We start from the raw sequence: 17,930 nt of genomic DNA, 5'->3' as shown, positions 1-17,930 counted from the left end.
AGATTTCCCTTCACTGGAACTAAGGAGCCTAGCCTGAACCATGAAAAACAGCCCCAGACCATTATTCCTCCTCTACCAAACTTTACAGATGGCACTAGGCACTGGGGCAGATAGCATTCTCCTGGCATCCGCCAAACCCAGATTCGTCCGTCGCACTGCCAGATGGTGAAGCGTGATTCATCACTCCAGAAAATGTGTTTCCACTTCTCCAGAGTCCAATGGCGGCGAGCTTTGCACCACTCCAGCCGACGCTTGGCATTGTGCATTGTGATCTTAGGCTTGTATACGGCTGCTAGGCCATAGAAACCCATTTCATGAAGCTCACGACGAACTGTTCTTGTGCTGACGTTGCTTCCAGAGGCAGTTTGGAACTCAGTAGTGAGTGTTGCAACCAAGGACAGACAATTTTACGCGCTACCTGCTTCAGCACTTGGCGGTCCCATTCTGTGAGCTTGTGAGGCCTACCACTCGGCGGTCTCGTTCTGTGAGCTTGTGAGGCCTACCACTCGGCGGTCCCGTTCTGTGAGCTTGTGTGGCCTACCACTCGGCGGTCCCGTTCTGTGAGCTTGTGTGGCCTACCACTTGGCGGTCCCGTTCTGTGAGCTTGTGTGGCCTACCACTTGTGTGGCCTACAGCTTAGCCGTTGTTGGTCCTAGAGGTTTCCACTTCACAATAACAGCCCTTAGAGTTGACCAGGGCAGCTCTAGCAGGGAAGATATTAGATGAACTGACTTGTTGGAAAGGTGGCATCCTACGTCTGTGCCATGTTGAAAGTCACTGAGCTCTTCAGTACAGGCCATTCTACTGCCAATGTTTGTCTATGGAGATTGCATGGCTGTATGCTCAACTGTATACACCTGTCAGCAGCGGGTATGGCTGAAATATCCGAATTCACAAATGTGAATGTACCTTTGGCCATGTAGTGTACATACTGTAAGAATACCCACTGGGCACTGACATGGAAACAGTGTTGATTCTACAAATGTGTGCCCAGTGGGATTTAATGAATGTGTTTAGATACTTTATTCAAAAGAGGAGACATTTTCCCCAGACGGTATCTGTCACTGCATCATACCAGTCATCAACTGGTACAACCAACCCTTCATCATGGACAAGCCATTACCCATTACTGTGACTGAGTCAGAAATGGCACCCTATTATTTCCTATGTAGTACACTACATTTGATCAGAGTCCTGTTGGCCCTAGTGCACTATATAGGGAATGTGGTGCCATTTTGAATGCACCCTAGGTTCCACTAGAAGTCAGACATTTAATTATAATAAAGATATTTATGACCTAAAAGATTGCCTTTTCCTCCCTGTCTTTAAGGAACAATCATACTCCGCCTAATAGAAAGGTTTATTTAGTTGTGCCCATATAAGCTACCTTAGAAAGATGGTCAATCACCAAACCCTCTCAAGCATAAAGGGTCTCTCCACCATCTGCTGGACAGGTGACAGTACTGTTATCCAACCATCATGGTCCATTCACATCAAGCACTCCTGTCGTGTTGAAATCACAGGCCCCATTCCAATTCTTTCAAAGTGCACTCTGTCTTCCTTGGACTCCCGAGAGTCGCAGCGGTCTAAGGCACTGCATCTCAGTGCAAGAGGCGTCACTATAGTACCTGGTTCGAATCCAGGCTGAATCACATCCGGCTGTGATACAACGCGTCCCATAGGGCGGCACACAATTGCCCCACCATCGTCCGGGTTTGGCCGGTGTAGGCTGTCATTGTAAATAAGAATTTGTTCTCAACTGGCTTGCATAGTTAAATAAATACAATTTCTCCCTTCTTTTAAGTAATCACTGATTGGACAGGTGTATGCAAGGGCCCCCTACACTTAGATAGGATATATGAGGTTCCCTATGAGGGCATTGGTCCCCATGGTGCTGCAGTGTTCCAATTGCAAAGCGTTTGGACATGTGATGAATGTTTGCAGAGAGATGGACATGAGTGATTCTTTTGAGAAGGAAGATGACGTTGAATGCCTCAACTGTGATGGGAAGTATTTGTACATGAGTTCCCTGAATGGCCAGTAAGGGTTAAAGAAGCAGACATTGTAGGATTAGAGCTGTTCAACATGTCTCTTATGTTGAGCGAAAGTGGTTTGGCTGCCATGGAGACATCACTGTCCATTGCTGCAGCAGTGACGTCCTCTCAGGTCTCTGGATCTGCGGAGGGCTGCGAGTAAACTTGATTGACGATTATTTTTTGTTTTGTATGTTGTTGGTTTCCCCACCCCCCACCCCCATTTCCCTAAAACCCTACCAAAGGAGGTGTACGCAAGGGCTCCACCAGATGACCTTTCACCTCTCCAGCCATTTAGAAATTCTAATTTGTGATTATTACTTCAAGGAAGGGAGGAAGGAAAGATAAGCCTAGGATTGGATGAGCCCCTTTGTTTGTGTAGGAAAAGGAGCCAAAAAAACAATCAGTTGTCAACAAAGATTGCTTGGTCATATGAAACCACTTTATGAGGCTCAGATGGTTCAAACACATGCAGAACATATACTGTAAAACACAGGTGGCAAAAACTTCAAATTAAATGCATAAAAACATGTCATAAATTTACTTCAGAAGCTTCAGAAGTCCTGAGATAGTAGAATGGTAGAGGACTTTGTCCACTGATTAAAACCACTCTAAGACCCCATTACAGGGCAGCTTGATTAAAACCACTCTAAAACCCCATTACAGAGCAGCTTGATTAAAACCACTCTAAAACCCGATTACAGAGCAGCTTGATTAAAACCACTCTAAAACCCCATTACAGAGCAGCTTGATTAATACCACTCTAAAACCCCATTACAGAGCAGCTTGATTAAAACCACTCTAAAACCCCATTACAGAGCAGCTTGATTAAAACCACATTACAGAGCAGTTTATCATATTCACAAGAACTAAACTTAACAACGAACCAGAGTCTGTATTCATCGAGTGTCTCAGAGTAGTATTGCTATTCTAGGTTAGGTTTTTAGATTATAATAAGACTATATGGGGAGACCTGATCCGAGAACAGCACTCCTACTCTGACACACTTTATGAATACGAGCCCAGAAGAATAAGACAAAATTATTGTATAGGCACATGCGGGATACTTATATTTAGTTGTAAAGCCCCCTGTAGTCGTCGGCCGACAGCACTTATGGTCTAACAACAACATGCAGGCGCTTTTATCCAAAGTGACTTAGAGTCATGCGTGTGTATCTAGCTGCTTTTAGTAATGCTAGTATTTACACGCTAGTGTTGCTGGGTATTAGAATAGTCCGCCGGAAGCCTTTTGTCAGTAACAAAATTCAATTTCAACTTAGTCTGTCGATTTGTCTGTAGGCTTGGTCCTTATGCAGGGGAAAATGAGAGAGAAAAACATCTCATGGAATGTACTATAACTAAACAGACTTCCCAAACGTGGGTCTGTGTGGACCCGTGCAGTTCCTCAGAGAGGTCACTTTTTCTCTGCTTACCTCATGTCGCCCACAAGTTCTTGCTTTTTTGTGCAGATATGGCACACGTGCAGGACTTATTTTGACATGAGGTAAGCGGAGAGGAAGTGGGTCCACAACAGACCCAGGTTTGGAAAGTAATTTATATGCTATTAGATGTGTTTCTTCAAATTCCTCCCTGCATTAGGACAGAACATACAGACAATTTCATTTAATTTAATTTAACTTCTGGCCTCCGGCGGACTATTCTTTTTTTTTGCAAGCTAATTCCCAGCAACACTAGTGTGTAAATACTAGCGTTACTAAATGCAGCTATTGTGTATAAATTTTACATAATGTTGTACCCATCAGGAATCATACCCACGACCCTTGGCGTTGCAAGGCACCAAGCTCTACCGACTGAGCCTCACAGAACCACACGTGTTTTAACTACCTACATATACACATCATTCAATCATTCATTGGCTTCCCACTCACCCACTCTGTTTCACCCATTCGCCTAGTTCTCCCATCCATCTGCAGTTCTCCCATCCATCTGCAGTTCACCCATCCATCTGCAGTTCACCCATCCACCCATATACAGTTCACCCATCCATCTGCAGCTCACCCATCCATCTGCAGTTCACCCATCCATCTGCTGGTCTCTCATCCATCTTCAGTCCTCCCATCCATCTGCAGTTCACCCATCCATCCATCTGCAGTTCACCCATCCATCTACAGTTCACCCATCCATCCATCCATCCATCCATCTGCAGTTCACCCATCCATCCATCTACAGTTCACCAATCCATCCATCCATCCATCTGCAGTTCACCCATCCATCCATCTACAGTTCTCCCATCCATCTACAGTTCTCCCATCCATCTACAGTTCACCCATCCCTCTGCTGGTCACCCATCCATCCATCCATCTGCAGTTCACCCATCCATCCATCTACAGTTCTCCCATCCATCTACAGTTCTCCCATCCCTCTGCTGGTCACCCATCCATCCATCCATCCATCTGCAGTTCACCCATCCATCCATCCATCCATCTGCAGTTCACCCATCCATCCATCCATCCATCTGAGCCGACTGAGAACCACACACGTGTTTTAACTACCTATATATACACATCATTCAATCATTCATTGGCTTCCCACTCACCCACTCACCCACTCTGTTTCACCCATTCACCTAGTTCTCCCATCCATCTGCAGTTCTCTCATCCATCTGCAGTTCACCCATCCATCTGCAGTTCACCCATCCATCCATATAAAGTTCACCCATCCATCTGCAGCTCACCCATCCATCTGCAGTTCACCCATCCATCTGCTGTTCTCTCATCCATCTTCAGTTCTCCCATCCATCTGCAGTTCACCCATCCATACATCTGCAGGTCACCCTTCCATACATCTGCAGTTCACCCATCCATCCATCCATCCATCCATCTGAGCCAACTGAGAACCACACACGTGTTTAAACTACCTATATATACACACCATTCAATCATTCATTGGCTTCCCACTCACCCACTCTGTTTCACCCATTCGCCTAGTTCTCCCATCCATCTGCAGTTCTCCCATCCATCTGCAGTTCACCCATCCATCTGCAGTTCACCCATCCATCCATATAAAGTTCACCCATCCATCTGCAGCTCACCCATCCATCTGCAGTTCACCCATCCATCCATATGCAGTTCACCCATCCATCTGCTGTTCTCTCATCCATCTTCAGTCTTCTCATCCATCTTCAGTCTTCCCATCCATCTGCAGTTCTCCCATCCATCTACAGTTTATCCATCTGCAGTTCACCAATCCATCAATCCATCTACAGTTCACCCATCCCTCTGCAGTTCTCCCATCCATCTACAGTTCACCCATCCATCCATCTGCAGTTCACCCATCCATCTGCAGTTCACCCATCCATCCATCTACAGTTCTCCCATCCATCTACAGTTCACCCATCCATCTGCTGGTCACCCATCCATCCATCTGCATTTCACCCATCCATCCATCTGCAGTTCACCCATCCATCTGCTGTTCTCCCATCCATCTGCAGTTCACCCATCCATCCATCTGCAGTTCACCCATCCATACATCTGCAGTTCACCCATCCATACATCTGCAGTTCACCCATCCATCAATCTGCAGTTCACCCATCCATACATCTGCAGGTCACCCTTCCATACATCTGCAGTTCACCCATCCATCCATCCATCTGCAGTTCACAACTACCTGGTTTATCTATAACTACCTGGTTTATCCATATCTATAACTACCTGTTTTTTCCATAACTACCTGGTTTATCTATAACTACCTGGTTTATCCATATCTATAACTCTCCAGTTTCTCTGATTTTTGCAGTTCGTTCCAGTCACTAGCAGCAGAGACCTGGAAGGAAACGCAGCCAAAGGAGGTGTTGGCTGTGAGGGTGACCAGTGAGATATACCTGCTGGAGCATGTGCTACAGGTGGGTGTTGCTATGGTGACCAGTGAGCTGAGATAAGGTGGGGCTTTACCTAGCAAAGACTTATTGATGACCTGGAGCCAATGGGTTTGGCGACAAATATGAAGCGAGGCCAGCCAACGAGCATACAGGTCGCAGTGGTGGGTAGTATAAGGGGCTTTGGTGACAAAACGGATGGCGCTGTGATAGACTACATCCAATTTGTTGAGTAGAGTATTGGAAGCTATTTTGTAAATGACATCACCGAAGTCAGGATCAGTAGGATGGTCAGTTTTACAAGGGTATGTTTGGCAGCATGAATGAAGGATGCTTTATTGTGAAATAGGAAGCCAATTCTAGATTTAACTTTGGATTGGAGATGCTTAATGTGAGTCTGGAAGGAGAGTTTACAGTCTAACCAGACACCTAGGTATCTGTAGATGTTCACGTATTATTCATTGTAGTTCAGTGGTAGGGGCTTTTCGTCAGATGGATCCATGGGGAGGGTTGACATTATTGAACTAAAAACAGAGGAAATACACTACATGGCCGAAAGTATGTGGGCACCTGCTCATCGAACATTTCATTCCAAAATAATGGGCATTAATATGGAGTTGGTCCCACCTTTGCTGCTATAACAGCCTCCACTCTTCTGGGAAGGATTTCCACTAGATGTTGGCACGTTGCTGCGGGGACTTGCTTCCATTCAGCCACAAGAGCATTAGTGAGGTCGGGCACTGATGATGGGCGATTAGGCCTGGTTCGGAGTATTGTCATTCTGAATCAGGAAAGGGCCTTCCCCAAACTGTTGCCACAAAGTTGGAAGCACAGAATTGTCTAGAATGTCATTGTATGCTGTAGCGTTAAGATTTCCCTTCACTGGAACTAAGGAGCCTAGCCTGAACCATGAAAAACAGCCCCAGACCATTATTCCTCCTCTACCAAACTTTACAGATGGCACTAGGCACTGGGGCAGATAGCATTCTCCTGGCATCCGCCAAACCCAGATTCGTCCGTCGCACTGCCAGATGGTGAAGCGTGATTCATCACTCCAGAAAATGTGTTTCCACTTCTCCAGAGTCCAATGGCGGCGAGCTTTGCACCACTCCAGCCGACGCTTGGCATTGTGCATTGTGATCTTAGGCTTGTATACGGCTGCTAGGCCATAGAAACCCATTTCATGAAGCTCACGACGAACTGTTCTTGTGCTGACGTTGCTTCCAGAGGCAGTTTGGAACTCAGTAGTGAGTGTTGCAACCAAGGACAGACAATTTTACGCGCTACCTGCTTCAGCACTTGGCGGTCCCATTCTGTGAGCTTGTGAGGCCTACCACTCGGCGGTCTCGTTCTGTGAGCTTGTGAGGCCTACCACTCGGCGGTCCCGTTCTGTGAGCTTGTGTGGCCTACCACTTGGCGGTCTCGTTCTGTGAGCTTGTGTGGCCTACCACTTGGCGGTCCCGTTCTGTGAGCTTGTGTGGCCTACCACTTCGCAGCTTAGCCGTTGTTGGTCCTAGAGGTTTCCACTTCACAATAACAGCCCTTAGAGTTGACCAGGGCAGCTCTAGCAGGGAAGATATTAGATGAACTGACTTGTTGGAAAGGTGGCATCCTACGTCTGTGCCATGTTGAAAGTCACTGAGCTCTTCAGTACAGGCCATTCTACTGCCAATGTTTGTCTATGGAGATTGCATGGCTGTATGCTCAACTGTATACACCTGTCAGCAGCGGGTATGGCTGAAATTTCCGAATTCACAAATGTGAATGTACCTTTGGCCATGTAGTGTACATACTGTAAGAATACCCACTGGGCACTGACATGGAAACAGCGTTGATTCTACAAATGTGTGCCCAGTGGGATTTAATGAATGTGTTTAGATACTTTATTCAAAAGAGGAGACATTTTCCCCAGACGGTATCTGTCACTGCATCATACCAGTCATCAACTGGTACAACCAACCCTTCATCATGGACAAGCCATTACCCATTACTGTGACTGAGTCAGAAATGGCACCCTATTATTTCCTATGTAGTACACTACATTTGATCAGAGTCCTGTTGGCCCTAGTGCACTATATAGGGAATGTGGTGCCATTTTGAATGCACCCTAGGTTCCACTAGAAGTCAGACATTTAATTATAATAAAGATATTTATGACCTAAAAGATTGCCTTTTCCTCCCTGTCTTTAAGGAACAATCATACTCCGCCTAATAGAAAGGTTTATTTAGTTGTGCCCATATAAGCTACCTTAGAAAGATGGTCAATCACCAAACCCTCTCAAGCATAAAGGGTCTCTCCACCATCTGCTGGACAGGTGACAGTACTGTTATCCAACCATCATGGTCCATTCACATCAAGCACTCCTGTCGTGTTGAAATCACAGGCCCCATTCCAATTCTTTCAAAGTGCACTCTGTCTTCCTTGGACTCCCGAGAGTCGCAGCGGTCTAAGGCACTGCATCTCAGTGCAAGAGGCGTCACTATAGTACCTGGTTCGAATCCAGGCTGAATCACATCCGGCTGTGATACAACGCATCCCATAGGGCGGCACACAATTGCCCCACCATCGTCCGGGTTTGGCCGGTGTAGGCTGTCATTGTAAATAAGACTTTGTTCTCAACTGGCTTGCATAGTTAAATAAATACAATTTCTCCCTTCTTTTAAGTAATCACTGATTGGACAGGTGTATGCAAGGGCCCCCTACACTTAGATAGGATATATGAGGTTCCCTATGAGGGCATTGGTCCCCATGGTGCTGCAGTGTTCCAATTGCAAAGCGTTTGGACATGTGATGAATGTTTGCAGAGAGATGGACATGAGTGATTCTTTTGAGAAGGAAGATGACGTTGAATGCCTCAACTGTGATGGGAAGTATTTGTACATGAGTTCCCTGAATGGCCAGTAAGGGTTAAAGAAGCAGAGATTGTAGGATTAGAGCTGTTCAACATGTCTCTTATGCTGAGCGAAAGTGGTTTGGCTGCCATGGAGACATCACTGTCCATTGCTGCAGCAGTGACGTCCTCTCAGGTCTCTGGATCTGCGGAGGGCTGCGAGTAAACTTGATTGACGATTATTTTTTGTTTTGTATGTTGTTGGTTTCCCCACCCCCACCCCCATTTCCCTAAAACCCTACCAAAGGAGGTGTACGCAAGGGCTCCACCAGATGACCTTTCACCTCTCCAGCCATTTAGAAATTCTAATTTGTGATTATTACTTCAAGGAAGGGAGGAAGGAAAGATAAGCCTAGGATTGGATGAGCCCCTTTGTTTGTGTAGGAAAAGGAGCCAAAAAAACAATCAGTTGTCAACAAAGATTGCTTGGTCATATGAAACCACTTTATGAGGCTCAGATGGTTCAAACACATGCAGAACATATACTGTAAAACACAGGTGGCAAAAACTTCAAATTAAATGCATAAAAACATGTCATACATTTACTTCAGAAGCTTCAGAAGTCCTGAGATAGTAGAATGGTAGAGGACTTTGTCCACTGATTAAAACCACTCTAAGACCCCATTACAGGGCAGCTTGATTAAAACCACTCTAAAACCCCATTACAGAGCAGCTTGATTAAAACCCCATTACAGAGCAGCTTGATTAAAACCACTCTAAAACCCCATTACAGAGCAGCTTGATTAAAACCACTCTAAAACCCCATTACAGAGCAGCTTGATTAAAACCACTCTAAAACCCCATTACAGAGCAGCTTGATTAAAACCACTCTAAAACCCCATTATAGAGCAGCTTGATTAAAACCACTCTAAAACCCCATTACAGAGCAGCTTGATTAAAACCACATTACAGAGCAGTTTATCATATTCACAAGAACTAAACTTAACAACGAACCAGAGTCTGTATTCATCGAGTGTCTCAGAGTAGTATTGCTATTCTAGGTTAGGTTTTTAGATTATAATAAGACTATATGGGGAGACCTGATCCGAGAACAGCACTCCTACTCTGACACACTTTATGAATACGAGCCCAGAAGAATAAGACAAAATTATTGTATAGGCACATGCGGGATACTTATATTTAGTTGTAAAGCCCCCTGTAGTCGTCGGCCGACAGCACTTATGGTCTAACAACAACATGCAGGCGCTTTTATCCAAAGTGACTTTGGATAAAAGTGACTAAATTTTACATAATGTTGTACCCATCAGGAATCATACCCACGACCCTTGGCGTTGCAAGGCGCCAAGCTCTACCGACTGAGCCTCACAGAACCACACGTGTTTTAACTACCTACATATACACATCATTCAATCATTCATTGGCTTCCCACTCACCCACTCTGTTTCACCCATTCGCCTAGTTCTCCCATCCATCTGCAGTTCTCCCATCCATCTGCAGTTCACCCATCCATCTGCAGTTCACCCATCCACCCATATACAGTTCACCCATCCATCTGCAGCTCACCCATCCATCTGCAGTTCACCCATCCATCTGCTGTTCTCTCATCCATCTTCAGTCCTCCCATCCATCTGCAGTTCACCCATCCGTCCATCTGCAGTTCACCCATCCATCTGCAGTTTTCCCATCCATCTACAGTTCACCCATCCATCCATCCAGCCATCCATCTGCAGTTCACCCATCCATCCATCTACAGTTCTCCCATCCATCTACAGTTCTCCCATCCATCTGCAGTTCACCCATCCCTCTGCTGGTCACCCATCCATCCATCCATCTGCAGTTCACCCATCCATCCATCTACAGTTCTCCCATCCATCTACAGTTCTCCCATCCATCTACAGTTCACCCATCCCTCTGCTGGTCACCCATCCATCCATCCATCCATCTGCAGTTCACCCATCCATCCATCCATCTGCAGTTCACCCATCCATCCATCCAGCTGAGCCGACTGAGAACCACACACGTGTTTTAACTACTTATATATACACATCATTCAATCATTCATTGGCTTCCCACTCACCCACTCTGTTTCACCCATTCACCTAGTTCTCCCATCCATCTGCAGTTCTCCCATCCATCTGCAGTTCACCCATCCATCCATATAAAGTTCACCCATCCATCTACAGTTCACCCATCCATCTACAATTAACCCTTCCATCCATCTGCAGTTCACCCATCCATCTACAATTCACCCATCCATCCATCCATCCATCTACTGTTCACCCATCCATCTGCAGTTCATCCATCTACAGTTCACCCATCCATCAATCTACAGTTCACCCATCCATCAATCTGCAGTTCACCCATCCATCCATCTGCAGTTCACCCATCCATCCATCTTCAGTTCTACAATTCACCCATCCATCCATCTACAGTTCACCCATCCATCCATCTACAGTTCACCCATCCATCCATCTGCAGTTCACCCATCCATCCATCTACAGTCCACCAATCCATCCATCTGCAGTTTCCCCATCCATCCGCAGTTCTCCCATCCATCTGCAGGTCTCCCATCCATCCATCTACAGTTCACCCATCCATCTGCAGTTCGCCCATCCATCTACAGTTCACCCATCCATCTGCAGTTCCGCCATCCATCTGCAGTTCTCCCATCCATCTACAGTTCTACAATTCCCCCATCCATCCATCTGCCGTTCACCCATCCATCCATCTACAGTTCTACAACTCACCCACCCATCCATCTGCAATTCACCCATCCATCTGCAGTTCTCCCATCCATCCACCTGCAGTTTACCCATCCATCTGCAGTTCACACATCCACCTGCAGTTCACCCATCCACCTGCAGTTCACCCATCCATCTGTAATTCACCCATCCATCTGCAGTTCTCCCATCCATCCATCCATCTGCAGTTCACCCATCCATCTGCGGTTCAACCATCTGCTGTTCACCCATCCATCCACCCGCAGTTCACCCATCCATCCATCTGTAGTTCACCCATCCTTCCATCTGCAGTTCACCCATCCATCCATCTGAAATGTACCTATCCATCCATCTGCAGTTCATTCACCTTCAGTTTACCCATCCATCTGCAACCCACCCATCCATCTGCAGTTCACCCATCCATCTGCAATTCACCCATCCATCTGCAGTTCTCCCATTCATCCATCTGCAGTTCTCCCATCCATCCATCCATCTGCATTTTTCACATCTGCAGTTCACCCATCCATCTGCAATTCATCCATCCATCTGCGATTCACCCATCCATCTGCAGTTCACCCATCCATCCATCTATAGTTCCCCCATCCATCTGCAGTTCTCCCATCCATCTATCTATAGTTCTCCCATCCAGCTTCAGTTCACCCATCCATATATAGTTCTCCCATCCATCTACAGTTCACCCATCCATCTGCATTTCGCCCATCCATCTACAGTTCACCCATCCATCTATAGGTCTCCCATCCATCTATAGTTCACCCATCCATCTGCAGTTCTCCCATCCATCTGCAGTTCACCCATCCATCTGCAGTTCGCCTATCCATCTATAGTTCTCCCATCCATCTACAGTTCACCCATTCATCTACAGTTCACCCATTCATCTACAGTTCACCCATCCATCCATCTGCAGTTCACCCATCCATCCATCTATAGTTCCCCCATCCATCTGCAGGTCACCCATCCATCCATCCATCTATAGTTATCCCATCCATCCATCCATCTATAGTTCTCCCATCCATATGCAGTTCGCACTTCCATCTGCAGTTCACCCATCCATCCATCTACAGTTCACCCATCCATCTGCAGTTCACCCATCCATCTGCAATTCACCCATCCATCTGCAGTTCACCCATCCATCCATCTACAGTTCTCCCATCCATCTACAGTTCACCCATCCATCTACAGTTCACCCATCAATCTATAGTTATTCCATCCATCTGCAGTTCACCCATCCATCCATCGTTCTCCCATCCATCTGCAGTTCTCCCATCCATCCATCTACAGTTCTCCCATCCAGCTTCAGTTCACCCATCCATATATAGTTCTCCCATCCATCTACAGTTCACCCATCCATCTGCATTTCGCCCATTCATCTACAGTTCACCCATCCATCTATAGGTCTCCCATCCATCTATAGTTCACCCATCCATCTGCAGTTCTCCCATCCATCTGCAGTTCACCCATCCATCTGCAGTTTGCCTATCCATCTATAGTTCTCCCATCCATCTACAGTTCACCCATCCATCTGGCAGTTCACCCATCCATCCATCTGCAGTTCACCCATCCATCCATCCATCTATAGTTCTCCCATCCATCTGCAGGTCACCCATCCATCTGCAGGTCACCCATCCATCTGCAGTTCACCCATCCATCTGCAGTTCACCCACCCATCCATCTGCAGTTCACCCATCCATCCATCTATAGTTCTCCCATCCATCTGCAGGTCACCCATCCATCCATCCATCTATAGTTATCCCATCCATCCATCTATAGTTCTCCCATCCATATGCAGTTCGCACATCCATCTGCAGTTCACCCATCCATCCATCTATAGTTCTCCCATCCATCTGCAGGTCACCCATCCATCTATGGTTCTCCCATCCATCTGCAGTTCACCCATCCATCTGCAGTTCACCCATCCATCCATCTGCAGTTCACCCATCCATCCATCTATAGTTCTCCCATCCATCTGCAGGTCACCCATCCATCCATCCATCTATAGTTATCCCATCCATCCATCTATAGTTCTCCCATCCATATGCAGTTCGCACATCCATCTGCAGTTCAGCCATCCATCCATCTACAGTTCACCCATCCATCTACCGTTCACCCATCCATCTGCAGGTCACCCATCCATCTATGGTTCTCCCATCCATCTGCAGTTCACCCATCCATCTGCAGTTCACCCATCCATCCATCTGCAGTTCACCCATCCATCCACCTATAGTTATCCCATCCATCTGCAGGTCACCCATCCATCCATCCATCTATAGTTATCCCATCCATCCATCTATAGTTCTCCCATCCATCTGCAGTTCGCACTTCCATCTGAAGTTCTCCCATCCATCCATCTGCAGTTCTCCCATCCATCTGCAGTTCACCCATCCATCTACAGTTCACCCATCCATCTACAGTTCACCCATCCATCTACCATTCACCCATCCATCTGCAGTTCACCCATCCATCCATCTATGGTTCTCCCATCCATCTGCAGTTCACCCATCCATCCATCCATCTATAGTTCTCCCATCCATCCATCTGCAGTTCTCCCATCCATCCATCTGCAGTTCACCCATCCATCTACAGTACATCCATCCATATGCAGTTCACCCATCCATCCATCTATAGTTCTCTCATCCATCTGCAGTTCTCCCATCCATCTGCAGTTCACACATCCATCTGCAGTTCGCCCATCCATCTGCAGTTCACCCATTCACCCAGTTCACAGTTCATCCATTGACAGACAGCTTCATCCATCCCAGAACCATCTGCACCTCCTCCATATGTGTAATTGATCTCTCTGTGTAAGGGAGGGAGGGTGCATTGGGGTGAAGCAGGGGGTCATTTCAGCTAAACCAAATTGAAGCTCATTTACTTTATTTCTACAAAATTTTAAAATTCTTAAAAGCAAATGGGAGAACAGCAAAAACAAGCTAAATTGACTCCAGCCATTACCACCGTGTTCCTGTACCACCGTTCACCTCAGTCAATAGGGGACTTAACATTCTACAAAACACGTCATTCAGTAATTAGCTGCTACACACTAGCTCAGCACAGGGATTAAAACTCTAGTCTAGTTTCATGTCAAGTCAAACATCAGTTACCTAGCCAAAGATCTTAACTCTGTACTGTTTTGAGAAAAAGTTCCCTGCAGCCGTGTGCCCTCTTCATAAAGCCAACCAGCCAGCCAGCCATACAAACAGCTTTCCCTCCCGCTCCCTGGCCTCCGTATAGTCCTAAAATCAGTCATCAATACCCACTAAACTGCATTTGCCTTTTACTGGGGATTGTACTGATTTTAGTAGCCTATTTTAAATTGTTGGCGTTAAACTAGGGTATGTCTGCCTTACCCAATTGATGCCCCTGGGGTGAAGATAAAGAATGCATCCCAAATGGCACTCTATTCCCTACATAGAGCACTACATAGGGAACTACATAGGGCACTACATAGGGAACTACATAGAGCACTACATAGGGAACTACATAGAGCACTACATAGGGAACTACATAGGGAACTACATAGAGCACTACATAGGGAACTACATCAAATCAAATGTATTTGTCACATACACATGGTTAGCAGATGTTAATGCGAGTGTAGCGAAATGCTTGTGCTTCTAGTTCCGACAATGCAGTAGTAATCTAACCTAACAATTCCAAAACTACTACCTTATACACACAAGTGTAAAGGGATAAAGAATATGTACATAAAGATATGAATTAGTGATGGTACAGAACGGCATAGGCAAGATGCAGTAGATGGTATAGAGTACAGTATATACATATGAGATGAGTAATGTAGGGTACATAGAGCACTACATAGGGAACTACATAGGGAACTACATAGAGCACTACATGGGAAACTACATAGAGCACTACATAGGGAAATACATAGAGCACTACATAGAGCACTACATATGGAACTACATAGGGCACTACATAGGGAATCGGGTGCCATTTGGGACACAAGCAACATTTGTCACCAGGAATCAGGACTCGTCTGCAACCCTCCAGGCCTATTCCAGCTCAACCCTCCAGGCCTATTCCAGCTCAACCCTCCAGGCCTATTCCAGCTCAACCCTCCAGGCCTATTCCAGCTCAACCAGACAGTAGATCATCGTTCTCCAACCTCCTCTGGCTGTTTTCACCTTTCATCACCGGCCTGACTGAGTGGGACGGTGTCCCCACTGCCACTGACAGACTGGACCGCTTTAGACGGAGCAGGCACCTCCTTAGATGCTCTCCTTCTGGACTCCTTTTTTGTTTGCTGTAAAAGGACAAAAGACAAATTAATTCTAACAGTCATAGACATGGAGGCTTCAGTTTAGTATTACAGACCCTCTACAGTAGTATAGTTTAGTATATAGGCCCACACTGTCATCTTGAGTTACACTGATTCATTAAACCACCCATGTTATGTAGGCTACTAGTCTATGGTTTAGATAAGTACTGAGTAGACAAAGCAACAAGTTATATATGATAATCCCACCACTCCTGTTTTATACTGATTGTCAGGACATTGTCAAGAGACTGGTTTCATTGATTATGACAGTCATCATCTGATTATCAGGAGACTACCCATTTGGTATGGACATACAGTGTGGCCTATATCGTGGCAGGACCGCCAGTGGTTGGGTCCAGAGCTGGTGAGGGTCTGCTTCCCACACTGGGTCCCTGTGGTCACCATCATCCTCTTCTCCTTCTGAATACCCTCCAGCCCTTTACCTGAAGAAGAGGAATACACCTTTCAGCAGGACAATAACCTAAAACACCAGGCCAAATCTACACTGGAGTTGCTTACCAAGAAGACAGTGAATGTTCCTGAGTGGCTGAGTTACCGTTTTGACTTAAATCTACTTGAAAATCTATGGCAAGACCTGAAAATGGTTGTCTAGCAATGATCAACAACCAATTTGACAAAGCTTGAAGAATTTAGAAAATAATAAAATGGGCAAATGTTGCACAATCCAGGTGTGGAAAGATCTTAGGCTTACCCAGAAAGACACACAGCTGTAATCACTGTCAAAGGTGATTCTACAAAGCATTGATTTAGGAGTGTGAATACTTATGTAAATTAGATATTTCTGTATTTCGTTTTCAATACATTTGCAACAATTTCTAAAAACATGTTTTCATTTTGTCATTATGGGGTATTGTGTGTAGATGGGTGAGAATTTGTATTTATTTAATCAATTTTAAATTAAGGTTGTAACATGTACTTTGCTGACTAGGTAAATCACAGAGTAAGGGATTACATATCAATTCCAAGGTAGCAAAAGTAGTGAGATTATTACCTTGTGTAGTTTGACTGTAGTGTACATGAAAACAGAATGGGGCATTGAGAGACTGACCCTTTGTAACAGAGGTGGATTAAAACAATCTTAACCACACAGTTCATATGGGCCATCTCACCACACTGGTGTAAAGATGATTCTGCATACAGTATTACTTATTATTGACCCGTTTTTATCCAATATATTTACACCAAATTGCCGCTGTTCACCATGACAATGAACAGATACATGATTCACTCACTGCCTCAATAAAAAAAAGTATCGGTAAACTACAGCAGGTCTATACAGCAGTATAAAAGACAAGCTACATGATAGCTGCTACCCAACCCAACCTGCGTATTTTTCAGCTTTAAATCCAGAATATTTTCCACAATCACGACACTTCTTACTGTTGATAGTAGAAAGAGCAGCCTCGGCGTCTGTATTGGTGAGCCATGTCGACTCGGTTTCTCGGGTCCAGCTTTCATGATACCTCGGTTCGATTATTGTGTCGGACCGGCTTCCTCCACAACCCATCAGAATATCATCCACTGCAGCGCTCGCTTCAAAGTGTCAATTTTTACTGACACACAGCTGTCCACGAAATGCCCGTTAGATTCATCTAGGCTAAAGCATCTTTCATTACTCCGTTTGCCTCCATCCACTGCGAAGATTCTGCGCTTTGCTGATCTACGCACGGTGCGCTTTGCAGCATCGCATAGCTCACAGAATGGTTAGTGCTATCCCAGCCTTGTCTCATAAACCAGACGTAACATAGTAAATGTAAATCCGGGACACTAAAATTATACTTAAGAAAAATACAAACTAATCATGTAAAGTGTTGGTCCCATGTTTCATGAGCAGAAATAAAAGATCCCAGAAATTGGTCAAACGCCAAATAAAATGTGTTACCCTCAAATTTAGTGAACAAATTTGTTTCCATCCCTGTTAGTGAGCATTTATCCTTTGCCAAGATAATCAATCCACCTGACAGGTGTGGCATAGCGAAAAGCTGATTAAACAGCATTATCAGGACTCAGGTGCACCTTGTTCTAAATCAAATCAAATCAAATTGTATTTGTCACATACACATGGTTAGCAGATGTTAATGCGAGTGTAGCGAAATGCTTGTGCTTCTAGTTCCGACAATGCAGTAATAACGAACAAGTAATCTAACTAACAATTCCAAAAAACTACTGTCT

General features: G+C 45.4%; 1 protein-coding gene across 1 annotated transcript; it reads right to left on the bottom strand.

The window, feature by feature from the left end:
* Positions 1-15,360: 15,360 nt before the first annotated feature.
* si:ch211-215i13.3 (brain and acute leukemia cytoplasmic protein) lies at positions 15,361-17,616 on the bottom strand. Its single transcript, XM_024405196.2, has 3 exons — positions 17,139-17,616; positions 16,053-16,180; positions 15,361-15,722 (listed from the first exon to the last, which is right to left on the bottom strand). Exons 1-3 carry the CDS (start codon positions 17,263-17,265, stop codon positions 15,600-15,602), a joined length of 378 nt encoding a protein of 125 aa, XP_024260964.1. The 5' UTR covers positions 17,266-17,616; the 3' UTR covers positions 15,361-15,599.
* Between the last annotated feature and the right edge of the window lie 314 nt (positions 17,617-17,930).

This window comes from Oncorhynchus tshawytscha, linkage group LG13 (assembly GCF_018296145.1).
Source record: "Oncorhynchus tshawytscha isolate Ot180627B linkage group LG13, Otsh_v2.0, whole genome shotgun sequence".
Classification (NCBI taxonomy): Eukaryota; Metazoa; Chordata; class Actinopteri; order Salmoniformes; family Salmonidae; genus Oncorhynchus; species Oncorhynchus tshawytscha.
This window is presented reverse-complemented; position numbering and strand designations above follow the sequence as displayed.